We start from the raw sequence: 14,194 nt of genomic DNA, 5'->3' as shown, positions 1-14,194 counted from the left end.
ATCTACCAAAGTTATAACAATGACATGACACAGAAAGCCAATAGACTGGGATGAGTAAGCTTAAATTATTCTTTTGTTGGCCTGAAATGCTTAAGCAAAATATTTAATTCATTAAAAATGATTATTGCATTCTACATAAAGATTGAGATACTTATGATATTGGTTCTTTATAAATATAATTTCTACTGTTTCTATAAGTTTTGTTATATTAGGAGGAATCTTATTCCATATTTGAATGCACTACTAATATTTATGGCTGAGCGAGCTGATATGCTTGCAATCAGTGATGTTAATTATGCTGATTAGATAAACTGTGAATATTTAGCCATTGCTTAACAAGCTGAAGAATAACTTTTAATTGGTAAAAGAATCTCATTTTTAAATAATATAATTGAGTCCATACTTGGTCCACCAGTTGGAATTTGGTTCATGTTTTATAGATGAAAATAGGCAATACTTGGTAACTAATTAAAATGTTATTCATATAATATAATAATATAACGGTTTCAGTGTTTATTAGGCCGGAGGCCTGTCGCCGATTCTTAACATTGCAGAACATCCACAGCTTGTTGCAGGCTTGAACTCGTAACTCATTGCTTCAAATTTTCTTTGCTTAACCGCCCGGCCTCCTTGCCGATTCTGACCAGAAACTGGCGCACAGAGCTGGGATCGAACCCGCGCCTCTCTGCTCCAATCTTGGTACTCTGAAATGTAACCACTGGGCCACCCTGCCCATTCATTCCATATATTTTAAACCTTTCAATGTAGGAAAAATTTCAAATTTGGATTAAAAATAGTCGTACTTGTTCGACCAATTATTATTTTATTACTACGGTAATCTCAATAAGCGATGACAGCGATAGGAGGAACCGAGATCAGGTTTATGAGGCTGGGCTGGTGCCATGGCAACTAGAGTTTGCTTTCGGCATCACGATCAGGTCGTGGACGTGTTAAGATCTTCTTGACGACCGATCGTACGTGATCGTTGTTTGTAATTTAACGAACGTTGAACGATCCGCATTTATTTTATGTTTGTTTACTACTGGTTTTAGCTCGATAATCCTTCTGATATTTCTCCTGTAATTTAAAAATAGGATATTATATTTGCGCACTATGCGTTACTTCAATTCATACCTAAATAAACTAAAACATGATACGAATGTTGATTGCATAAACTACCTAGTCTCGAACCCCTAAGAATTCTTTGAATGCACGAGTCTTATTTAGTTGTACTCGTAAAACATTATTATATTGTTCGAAAACTCCGATGTTCATATATCGATATGTAGAAGAATCCTAGCGATTTATGAGAAATTTAGATGAAACTTTAGTTACTATGTACTGGAAAAAATTATAACAGTCAATCGGAAAATATCGAAGCTTAGAATTTAATCGAACATGTGAGGTCATGCAAACATTATTTCATTATTTACTATAACGCTTAAACTTTCGATGACCTTAAAAATGATGGAGCCTGCAGTCTCGCTTCATTGATGCTCTTTGCCTAGAGAAGATCAGTGGGGAATGAGGAGTTGCGTGGTTGCGTTGTCACTCTGGGGCCGTACTTTCAAAACTCGCTAAGTGAACGTAAGTACTTACGCACTATTTTCTTGTCCATGATTGATGGATTTTGCTTAAAAGACCGTCAATGATTGGCTGAAGAACTTGCGATCTCTTAAATTTTTTTGAAAGTATGGCCCCTGGTAGGCTCATTGTATGCTCTGTATCTGGGGCCGTAATATCAATAACTGCTCTAGTACAATCGGCGGCCTAAGTGCACGTAGCAGCCTAAGTACACGTAGCAGCCTAAGTACACGTAGCAGCCTAAGTACACGTAGCAGCCTAAGTACACGTAGCAGCCTAAGTACACTTAGCGGCCCAAGTGCACGTAGCGGCCCAAGTGCACGTAGCGGCCCAAGTGCACGTAGCGGCCCAAGTGCACGTAGCAGCCCAAGTACACGTAGCGGCCTTAGTGCACGTAGCGGCCTCAGTGCACGTAGCGGCCTCAGTGCACGTAGCGGCCTCAGTGCACGTAGCGGCCTCAGTGCACGTAGCGGCCTCAGTACACGTGGCGGCCCAAGTGCACGTGGCGGCCCAAGTGCACGTAGCGGCCCAAGTGCACGTAGCGGCCCAAGTACACGTAGCGGCCCAAGTGCACGTAGCGGCCCAAGTGCACGTAGCAGCCCAAGTGCACGTAGCAGCCCAAGTACACGTAGCGGCCTCAGTGCACGTAGCGGCCTCAGTGCACGTAACGGCCTCAGTGCACGTAGCGGCCTCAGTACACGTGGCGGCCCAAGTGCACGTAGCGGCCAATTTCTCGTCATGAATGGTGGGTATTCATTCACTCAAGAAAAACGCAACAAATTCACTACCCGGACACGCACAGTATTGCCATTATGCTGTATAACTGCTGTTCAAATTTGTTTTATACAATAGTTTTACGTGCTTCGTACTCACCGATAACCTCGAGATTGTAGGTGTGATTGATGGCGCCGTGCTTGTTGCTGACGATGCACGTGTAGTTGCCGGAGTCAAGAGGTACGAGGTTTTCCATCTTCAGGTGAGTTTTGCGCATCTTCACGTCGCCGATGGTGCGTGTAACCGGACCGCCATTCTGCAAATGTTTTTCCATTAAATATAAAGTGAAAACAATTGAAATTGGCCGTTGTTAATAGCCGAAGTCACAGGAGTGACTTCGGTCAACACTGACGCACAAGTTTTCATGGAATTATTGGCCAGAATCGCCCACAATCTGATCAATGTCATCCCGGCAGCCAAAGTTCCCGAATGACCGCAAAAGTCAGCCCGATAACGGTCAAAGCCAGCCCGATGACGATTAAAGTCAGCCCGATGACGGGGAAAGTCAGCCCGATGACGATCAAAGTCAGCCCGATGACGGTCAAAATCAGCCCGATGACGATCAAAGTCAGCCCGATGACGATCAAAGTCAGCCCTGCCCAAGTGCACATAGTGGCCCAAGTACACGTAGCAGCCCAAGTATACGTAGCAGCCTAAGTGCACGTAGCGGTCAATTTCTCGTCTGTGATAGGTGGGTTTAGCTTGGAAAGCCGTCAGTTTATGGCTGACGGAGTTACAAAATCGTAACTATTTTGATAGTACGGTCCCTGTGTGTATATATATATAGTTCCTCATTCATCCTAAAGATTTGAAACGTGTGACGAATAAATGAATGAAACGTTCCTCTCTTTATAGAATGAGCAACAAAACTAAAACGGGGCACCATATTATTGCCTACGTACTCTATGGGACGAATAAGTTGCCATAATAGTGAACTAAAGATTAACCGCTGTGATCATAACGTGCGTTCGAAACCACACGCAGCGTGTCTGCTTGGAGCTCGTGAGTTTTTAGCTTAAATTCATTGAATCGGTTTTACTCCTAAAAACATATTCGTTTTTTATTGTCTAGAAGTTTATTGTCTATGTTTATAAAATTAGAGGATAATCAAGAATTTAGACGACTGTTTGCCCGAGATTCTACAAGAAGCAATATACTTGTGAAATAAAATTTAGTGAATTAATTGAATATAAATGTTACACTATTATTCAAACGTCACGTGTGTTTATATACACATTCTTCATTGATATTTTTTGCTTGCATTTATATAAGCTTTTTACGGTAGCGCAAAAATGTTCTTTGCTTTATTTTAAGTTTCGTTCTTGCCTAGTTTTTTCAAGTACGTTGACGCTCAGGAACTTATTTCTAATTTACATCGGCATGAACCTTGGTGAGTTGCAGGAACTGTTGAATGAATCGAACTCGATGAGTTGCAGGAACTGTTGAAACAAGTAACTCGATGAGTTGCAGGAACAGTTGAACGTAGTAACTCGATGAGTTGCAGGAACTGTTGAACCAAGTAACTCGATGAGTTGCAGGAACTGTTGAACTAAGTAACTCGATGAGTTGCAGGAACTGTTGCACCAAGTAACTCGATGAGTTGCAGGAACTGTTGCACCAAGTAACTCGATGAGTTGCGGGAATATTTGAACGCATCGAACGTCATTGTAGGTCCGTGCGATGCTGTAACAAATCGTGCTATAGATCGCAGTTGACAGTGCCTGGCATTTCGCGTGAATGCCGCGGCCGTGGCACCGGGTTTTTACGTAACCTTGCCGAGATCGTTGCTTTCTCTATTATAGAAGCGAATTCTTCACTACCGAAATTATTCAACACCGTCCACGTGTTTTCTGCTTCTACATCAAATTCTTGCGATCTTATTTTTACTAATCTATAAATATTATGCGTAATATTAATAAATATATGTAATTCTGTAATAATTAAATAGTACATGCTATAATTGCTATCTATTGTTATTTCCTAACTAAATTTTCTGCTGTCGGTTCTATTTCCCATTATTTTCGTATGCCTGCTTTTACATATTTTCTGATCATAACTTTTGCTTAGATATACCGTAATTATATTTTACCATCTATACTAATTCAACGTATTCCACATGGTAGAATGTCAGCTTTAAATTATATTTTCAACCATTATAGATAGACCTTTCATGTTAAAGTTCTGCCTTTCTGTCAGCTGGAGGGATTGTATCGCCTTTTGTCCTGTCATTAACTCTATTTTATTCGCTCACATGGTTCACTCGGGGGAACAAGTGAGACTATGTCCCAATAACATTGTACTTCCTACCTCTGTAGGAGTTAACCGAACTCAGATCGGCCAGCAATATAAAGGCGTATCAGGTCTACGAGCAGAAAGTGTGTCGCTACTTGGACAATGCGACTCATACATTTTTCTGAGTGTCGTATTTAATTGCACAACATAGGCATAACTTTTACGTTCACTCTGAACACGGGTGTCTTGAAAATGTATTCCTCGAAATCCATTTCATAGCAAAAAGCTGCGTGGCTGCTTGGCCAATACATAATTTTAGTGATTTTTTTCCGGTAATTTTTAACCATTTTCTCAGAAGTATAGACTTCGCTATCACGTCTGTTATCTCTTATGTAACGTTGCCTTATTGAGTCTGTTATCTCTTTTGTGACGTTACCTTACATCTCCTACCAAATTTTTATTGCACTTCATTTATTTTATTGCATGCACTGTAATAATGAGAATCCGATCATAACTTAAATAAATCCGATCAGTGAAATGGCTTCAGGCAATCTTTTTATTGTTCATTATCGTATTTTGATTCTTCAGTATAGTTTTTTCGTTGTTCAATATCGTTTTATCATTGTTCATTATCGTTTATACATTGTTCGCTGTCGTTTATTCCGTGTTCGTTATTATTGTGGTTTGGCGTAAAACTACAGAAATAAGGGAAACTTTTTCGAAATAGCAATACACTTTTTGCAGTTGTGTGGGTCATCCTGACCCTGTTTGTCCCGACAAAGGAGCGTATCAGTGCTGCAACTGCTGTGTGTGAAAAAAACTATTGTAAAATGTGACTCTTTTTGTTTTTCGTCTATAAATCTGTGGCGTGTTGATATATCAGCAATCGATAATGTCAAACTTAACTCCATCAACACGCACGACCTGCTTTGCACTTCCATTTAGCCCTGACTTATATATATGTATTGGAGACACTTGCAGCCAGCAGCTTTAGTCCGGCTCGATCAAGATAATGAATGTTTTGTCGGTCACTGCTGCGTATCTCCAGCCACATGCGATCCAAGCTGCGTCGGTTATAACTGGATATAGCAAACTCTGCAATGCGCGCCACCTTGTACGTACAGTTGTGGAGTGCGTGCGTCTAGTGCGCGTGTTTCGTGTGTGTAGGTGTGTATTTCCCGCGTGTAGACGTGTTTCGTGCGCGTAGGTGTGTAGTTCGCGCGTGTAATGTATATTTCGCGCGTGTATGCGTGTATTCTGTACAGTGCATGTATGTTTGTATTACGTACGTATTGGCATGTATAATGTAAGAATGGGCATGTATTCTACATGTATAGGCGTTTATACCGTAGGTACATACAGACGTGTATTATATTACATGATAATACTCCTGCGCAATACATATGGCATCACAATGTTTATTGATCTCCAATTAAAACAGCTTGTGGCTAGAATAAAAACGAATAAATTTTTCGCTGCATAATTCTACGTGCAGCGAAATTACTATTTGTGAGTGGAAATTGCCTGGAAATAATTATGCGGGATCTATGATATATACTCGATCATCCGTTATGTACAGTGGGGGGAAATAAATATTCGTACACTTGAAAAATCGTATTTTAATGTATGTAAGTACACAAACTTAACGGGAAAAGTGATTTAAATTATGTATAGAGACTCATAGTATTCAAAAATACTATCAAAAGAAATTAAATCTCAATGCAACAAAAAACAATGCAACATGTTCACTTTTCGGGTGAAAAAAGTATTCGTACAAAACAATAAATCCGCATTATTTTAATTTAATACTTGGTTGAATACCCTTTATTCAGCTCAACAGATACCAGTCTATTTCTATACGTTGCGACCAATGATTTGCAGATGCTGACTGGTATTTTATACCATTCTTCTTGGCACACCACCTTAAGATTCTCAATGTTTGTTGGGGACCTTTTCTTAATTTGAATCAACTAATTCTATCACGTTGGAAGGAAGGAGAAAGTTATAGGAAGATTGCTAGCCTCTTAAATGTTCCTTTTAGTACAGTTGCTTCGTTCATTGGACGCTTCAAGACCCGTGACAGCGTTGAAAACCAAAGACGATCAGGTGCTCCTAGGAAGATTTCTGCACGATCTGCTAGATTATTGGGACTAAAAATCCAAGAAGATCCACAGATTACTCGAGGAGAGTTGCAAAGTCACCTGAGTGCCTCAGGAATTCAAGTAACCAATATAGAAATAGACTGGTATCTGTTGAGCTGAATAAAGGGTATTCAACCAAGTATTAAATTAAAATAATGCGGATTTATTGTTTTGTACGAATACTTTTTTCACCCGAAAAGTGAACATGTTGCATTGTTTTTTGATGCATTGAGATTTAATTTCTTTTGATAGTATTTTTGAATACTATGCGTCTCTATACATAATTTAAATCACTTTTCCTTTTTGTGTACTTACATACATTAAAATACGATTTTTCAAGTGTACGAATATTTATTTCCCCCCACTGTAGGTATCTAGTGATAAGACGATGTTTTCCTCGATACCTTTCTATCGCAGCTTTAGATACGTAAAACTTGAATTTTTATAATAAATTCTCTACACAATGTTTTCTTCTTGCCCTAGTTATTTGTTTTCAAGATTGTCACTCTGCATCTAGTATGAGTTTTAATTAGAATCCGTTTATTTAAGTCTGACGGCCGCGTAAGTCAACACAAAGTGCGTGACGTCACGAGTTCTTGGCATGCAATTCCGACCAGAAGAGCCGGCGCTTGTAGCGCCACCATCACGTGTTTCTCTTGCTTGAAGTTCGTCTCGTGTCTTCATCTTGTTCGTCTCGTGTCTTTGTCTTGTCCGTCTCGTGTCTTTATCTTGTCTGTCTCGTGTCTTTATCTTGTCCGTCTCGTGTCTTCATCTTGTTCGTCTCGTGTATTTATCTTGTTCGTCTCGTGTGTTTATCTTGTTCGTCTCGTGTATTTATCTTGTTCGTCTCGTTCGTGTCTTTATCTTGTTCGTTTCGTGTCTTCATCTTGTTCGTCTCGTGTATTTATCTTGTTCGTCTCATATGTTTTTTTGTTCGTCTCGTGTATTTATCTTGTTCGTCTCGTGTATTTATCTTGTTAGTCTCGTGTTTATCTTTCAAACTTGTGTTTTGCTTGTCGTCTGTATGTTTTTTCATGGATGTGTTTGTATGCTTACGTCTATTTATGTCTTGAACTTTCAGAAACCTATGGAAAAGAGCATTTGATGCTATACATAATTAAAAACAAAGGAGTTGTTTAAACGCGTAAAAGTGTAAACGATCTGATATTATTCTTGAAAAGTCAATCGAAATGTTGATAAGTCTTGTATGGTCCATTCAGTTTTGTGCATCGCCTTATGTAGTGGCGAATTCTGCCGGCCGCAGACAGCGGCGCACCGTTTAAACTTTAGACGCTGCTAAAGACGTGCTAATTTTGTCACAAGAAAAAAAACGTTATAAAAAAGTTGGTATGTATTCTCTATCTCTTGCTATAATGCCAACATCGTCCTCTTTTTGTCAGCTTCGTGCTTCTCCTTGTCTATTTTGTTCTCTTCCTTGTCTATTTCACTCTCTTCCTTGAAGACTTTGCTTAAGTCCTACATATGTAGAGACATGCGACTTCATCATCCTCTCTCTCGCTCTGTTTTCTGGCAATAAAATTATCACACGTACTGATGCATGGTTGCTGTGAATTTGATTTTTATTACTCCGGCTCAAAATGAGTTATTTCCGCGAAACTTATTTCGCTGGAAACTCTCTAGATTAGACCAGGGGTCTAGTGATTGCCAGTATAGGGTCGATGAGACCCTCAGTATGGGCGAGATTAATAGTCCCTAGACCTGCACATCCCCCGGGTATTTGTATCACAACTCTATGCACGAGGTCCTGGAGGAAACTGACATAACTCGAAAAGTTGAAGGATTTTTGCGACGCCAGGTTTGGACCGTTACGTGGGCTGCTGTGTCGTTAAATTGATAGCTAGTTTAAATTATCACAAGAATTGCTTGATGGCAACATTCGTATCGGTCAGGTCACGTCAAGCCATCCTAATTGATCTATAACGTTTCAATAAAATTCATAGCTTGACTATATATTTTCATAAGAAATGAAGCCATTCAATTAAACTTTCACAATTAACCTGCAATAAGTAAGGTTTTGTTCATTCTTATGAACTACCTAGAAAATAATGATCCATATACATGCATCCAAGAACTGTGATCAAATCTTATTAACATGCAGTATCGAACTTAGACGATCACTCACATGCAGTATTTGCATTGCGCAACAACTGCATTACGAATTCTACAACTTATACAAATTTTTCCCTAAAATTCTGCCTATAAATCACCTCTGTCATTGAAATTAGGAACCTATTTTCACGTATCACACACTAGTAGCGTATGCACGCATCATGTGTAAATCACATCGTCTAATCTGTTCAGAATTACGTGTAAAGTAAAAAATAATTTCACGGCCAGATATTGAACCTTTTATTAATCTTGCATTGAAGAAGATACGACATTCCGTATGCTGGCCATGTCAGAATGATTCCATGTAAGTTCTGGAATTTTCTAGACCAACACATTCGGATATACCGATATAGCGTGAGATTTGAAACCAGTAAGACCGACAATACTGCGGGCAGTGCGTGCAAGCTCTGCATATCGATCACCCTTAACTGCGCATCACCCAAGATATTGCGTCTATCTCAGGGTGAAGGCTTCGTGGTTTTCTTGTGCAGCCTTACCTTCTTTGTATCATTTATCGCAAATTTTGGGTAAATTATTTGTCATTCTATCAAGTAAATAATTCATTTCCACCTTCATCCAAATATTAATTATATTTGATTTGAATTTTAAAATTTGCTGTTCTTGTGATGCTATTTGCATCCTGAATCTAGTCAAGAAAAGTACAAGAATCGGCGACAGGCCTATCCAGGCCTACTCTTCAATGCCAAAGATATACTATACTATATGCTTAGTGCATTGGCTGAATAACGTATGCCTGAGATTTTTACGCACTCCGACACTCGTGTATTTAGTGTTGATTATGGCGCTTGACAAATATTTATTGGTTATTTACCACTGAACTATATCATCCATTCGATTAAAATTTACTCGTATACAATCCAAATTTGCTCCTGTCTCATGTTCATCGTGCATTCTAGTCTCAAGTTCAATGCGTTCACAGCTAGGAAGAGATCGCGGTTGCTCGCTCTCCCGCTGCAACACATCCACTAGTATCTGTGATAACCTCGCGCTCGTCTCCTATTGACGGACAGCAGCAAGCGCGCCTCCTCCGAGCGGTGTGATTGGCTGTGCTAGTGGGCGTGTGTGTTCGTTTCCTTGTTGCGAGGTGGCGGCGGTTGTCCTTGGCTGGGAGGTAGCGGCTGTCCAAAGTCCAAAGGGGAGAAGCGGGACGCTTACAGGTACAATATGCTCGAAGTTTAGTCGATTCCTGTCCGTGATTGTCGTCGGCCGCGTTGTTCGTGTCTCATGTTAAGCCTTGCTTATTCAAGGAATTGCATCGAGTGCTACGACTGTAACTTCGCGAAATGCCTACGTAAGTATTTTAAAGCTTCTGATGCAAACGTTAATGATTGTTTTGTTGCTGAAATGAATGAGAAACGTACCTAATGCGTATTCGCGTCCTTCAATCGAGCATGTCCATGTCGTTACCGTATATACTGTTGACGACTATTCGAAGTTATATCATCCAAATCATTCAATAGTACCAAACAAAAATTATTAAATTATAACTAAAATTGAGGATTTCGTGTACCAATTTGTCTGATAAGCTTTGCTACTAATTTGGTTTTGTCTTAAATCCACATGTCTCGCTTTTCCCAATTTTTAATCTAATTGCATGTGTCTTCTTTTTTGTGACCTACCATATATTTCATCTCCTGCAATTATTTACATAATATTTTTGTTCACAGGTGAATACAACAACATAATTTAAATATTATTAGAATGGTTGTGTGTTGTTGAGTTATCATTAACAACATTTAGGAACGCACTGACAACACATTATTGCTGGCTTCCTTTATTTCGAGCTGCGAATCCATGCGGCAAAAAAACATCCAGCGTTTTTCATAGCCGCAAAAATATTAAAATTCTGCAATTTTTTCACGCTGACCAGACGGGATGAACAGCAACCGGTGAGTATGTGTTGGTTCATGTGCACATGTTCCATATTTATTTAATATTTCCCATTGTAAATTCTACATGCCCAACTTTTGCTTCTATTGAGGACATTTGAATTCGAAATCTTCGTGCTTGAGGACATTCGAATTCGAATTGAGGACATTTGAATTCGAAATCTTGTTCGTTCTAATCCAGTTCGAGCTATTATCTTTTTCGTGCCTTATTTAGACTATAGACTCCGCAAATATATATTATATGTCACATAATTAATTTTGATCTAATTATCTAATGAATGAATCCATTTATCAAATTCCTAACTAAACTATATCGTGATGAAGGGACGGAGTGAAATGAACTTTAAGGTCTCAGCTGAACCTGCCAGTTGCGGACGACACTCAGAATTTCATGAAATTCATGAAGCTATTCCAGAAATGGACTACCTCAGATTCACGAGTCCCCCAAATATGTTGGGTAGTAAAGCCATAAAACGCGAAATAGATTTGTGTTTTATGGCTTCCGTACAAACAAGGCACTAATATCATACATCGTACGTATCTAATATCATTTAGGTAGCTAATTTTTACCCCACTTAATGAGTTGAGAACAAATACTGATGGTTCTGCCATACTTGAAGCAGCCATACCATACCATCAGACTCGTACCTTTGTTGATATATAATTAAATGAGATAATGACCTCATTATTGTTTCGTATCAGCTCTGCCATATTGCGCATAGTGATGGCAGAAATTGACGTAATAGTGATTAGATATCATAGACACTGCGCCGTATCCATGTAATCTATCTTGATTATATAAATTCCAAGTCAGTAGTACCTCGGCATCGCAGACTTGTACACGCACGTTCTAAGATACTTTCTTAACTGTACAATCAATTAAGAATGTTGTTTATTGTTTCTTAGCTACACAATTTGATGTAAAAAAATTCCTTTTTACGCACCAAGGAATAATTACGTTTTTAATTACGAGTGTCATTCACCGTTGCCTGCCTCGATACGTCTTTGTAATAAATACCATCTCTAGTAATTGAAAATACGGTATTGAACACAAAGGTATTGATAATCACTCAACTCGAAACTGAATTTCCTATCATGCATTCAACAAATGAGTGTAGTGATGATGGTGTAGAGAATGATCATCATCGCCACAAATGATTGTATTATAATAGATAATGTGTATTCAAAATATTTTTTTAACATATTAAAAGGACTTTTGAAACGTGCTTGCCGATCTACCAACACCATCTAATAACGCCTTTCGACTCGTTGAAGAAAAAAAGCGAACAAGTAAATTGTTAATAGATTGTATTCTTAGGGTTTCAATGAAAATTTTATTTGATAACAAGTTCTGCCGAAATATATCAAAATTATAGATATTAGTGATTCACGGAGCATAATGACGGGAGTGCGGATGCGAGGAATAATTCAATTTAATTGTATTGGCTTAATTTCAAGGAGTGTTCAGTTTTTTAGTATTTTAGATTTGAAAAATTTGTAATCCTTGCACATTTTTTAACGAATTCTGATCTAAATGAAACATTCCTAACCTCTTAAAATTGTTCTTCTTTAAAAATAGGTTCTTACGTTACTTCGAACTTCTTTTTGGCAATTAAAGTTTTAATTTCTTTTTTGTAAATTTAGTTATTCCATTGATTAAACTTTCACCCTTGCTGTGTTGAACTGATCATGGCGCCAGTCTCTGAAACGTTCTCAATGACATTATTTTCTTCTGATTTTATTTGCCTTTAAATTTCTCTCAATTTGATTAATTCTACAGGTGTGAATTCGTAAATCAAAAAATTTTATCAGTTGAGAAAAATATTATTGTCCTCTAATCGATACAATTATTATCTATACTTTCTTTATTACGCTTCTGGTTTCTAATAATTGTTATTCATTTTATACGCTCATGCAATTGGTCCGTCCTACAATTCATTTTTATGCTTGCATTTCCGATTCTGATATTGGACTTGCGAAAATACCGTAGATGATGAATATATCGAGTCTTTGCTTCTTAATTATACGTGAAATTGATATGTCGTGGACCATTTTTACCATGGATGTTAAAGAAAGGAATTGAATTAAACTTTTTTAAATTTATTCTCTTAGTTGCTGAAAAGAAATAAGCAACCTTTGAAATCTAAGATTCAGATTTCAACGGTTGGATGAATACCACCGTTAACCCGCTTGAACTCTTTATTCATTATAACCAATGTTGAACCATTAATCAACTTTATTCTATTGTGAATGTCACCTGAATCCCTACTTAACGCTATCTTAACCCATGAAAAATAATTTCACTGAATTTAACCCCCTGAAATGCTAAAAAATATTTAAAGCGTAAGTTTCGTTTTGCTTGCCGCTTCCTATGCTTCGAATAACATCCATAGTTTTCATTTTAAAATTCGATCACAGTCTCCATATGCAAAGTAAAGTCAAGCAATTTCTCACATGCAGACCTAAATTTTGCATTGCTTTCCTTATTTCCGGTGTACGCGCAGGCTTCCGGCATGTTGATTGCATGTTATAGGTGACCGCTTACAGCGTTCGTCGTAATTAACCTCTTGTGCAATCAAATGTATGTGTCTTTGAGCTATATTAAATTTAATTCCGTTTATGTTTTAGGATAGTGTGAGGAATTTTTTCCAACGAAATTACGAAGGAAATGAAGAAAATTTACATGATAATTCGTAAATTTTTGTCTGAATTTGTTCAACTGTTAGAAGAAAGTAAATACCTTGAGTCAACAGCGATAAGATCTCAGTGAATAGATAGCGACACAATGGACTCAAAGCTAGGTCTGCTAGTAAACACATGAGGATTTGTATTCACAAACGCCTCACTGACACTATGACGCTAAATTATACCCCTAAATGACATTGTGCATGCTTTCTAGCTTGGAAACAATTTATACGTGTTTATCTCATCGTTTTACAATATTCACCAAAACAGGGCCTGCCTCCCCACGCTGTGTTAACTATTGAACTAATCTCGTCTGTTCTGCCACCATTTCAGCTCATGTTCGTTGTTGTTGCTTTATTGAGAGATGCGCATGCACTCGTATTTTTTTATTTTTTTTTATCTTATCCAGAAATTGGTCATCCGTCCGGTATTTTCTGGCTCTCTGTGTATTTTTGATTCGTATGATTTTGCAATTTTATACGCCCCAACATCGACTGTTTGTATTTATATTATAGATAATTTGTATTTTTTTTTGTGATTCCATGTAGTTTTCATGAAACTGGTTGCTCGTATGGTTGATGGTTGTATATAGTCAGATGGGGTAAGACAGGACCGAAATCTCTAACAAGCATGTAGCATCTATACCATGAATAAATAAAAAACCCTAAACCTATCACAAGGTGTAGTTATGCAATGGGCTTCTAAGCTACAACTCAGACTTTCTGCATACAACATAGT

General features: G+C 38.1%; 1 protein-coding gene across 6 annotated transcripts in view; it reads left to right on the top strand.

Moving 5' to 3' along the window:
- LOC108680804 (mitochondrial uncoupling protein 4) overlaps positions 1 to 14,194 on the top strand; it is a 34,481-nt gene that overhangs the window by 2,217 nt on the left and 18,070 nt on the right. For 2 of the 6 annotated variants that reach the window (XM_047882000.1, XM_047881999.1), the window contains exons 1-2: positions 9,802 to 10,173; positions 10,753 to 10,771. The exons of 1 other annotated variant lie outside the window; for it this stretch is intronic. In XM_047882000.1, coding sequence (XP_047737956.1) covers positions 10,107 to 10,173; positions 10,753 to 10,771 — 86 coding nt within the window. In that variant the 5' untranslated portion in view covers positions 9,802 to 10,106. Of the gene's footprint in view, positions 1 to 9,801; positions 10,174 to 10,549; positions 10,772 to 14,194 lie in introns of those variants that run through there. 3 more of the 6 variants (XM_018169710.2, XM_018169711.2, XM_018169713.2) reach the window with 3 other exon arrangements.

Source organism: Hyalella azteca, unplaced genomic scaffold (assembly GCF_000764305.2).
Source record: "Hyalella azteca isolate HAZT.00-mixed unplaced genomic scaffold, Hazt_2.0.2 contig9385, whole genome shotgun sequence".
Classification (NCBI taxonomy): Eukaryota; Metazoa; Arthropoda; class Malacostraca; order Amphipoda; family Hyalellidae; genus Hyalella; species Hyalella azteca.
The sequence above is the reverse complement of the archived record's forward strand: the minus strand, read 5'-3'. Positions and strand labels throughout refer to the sequence as shown.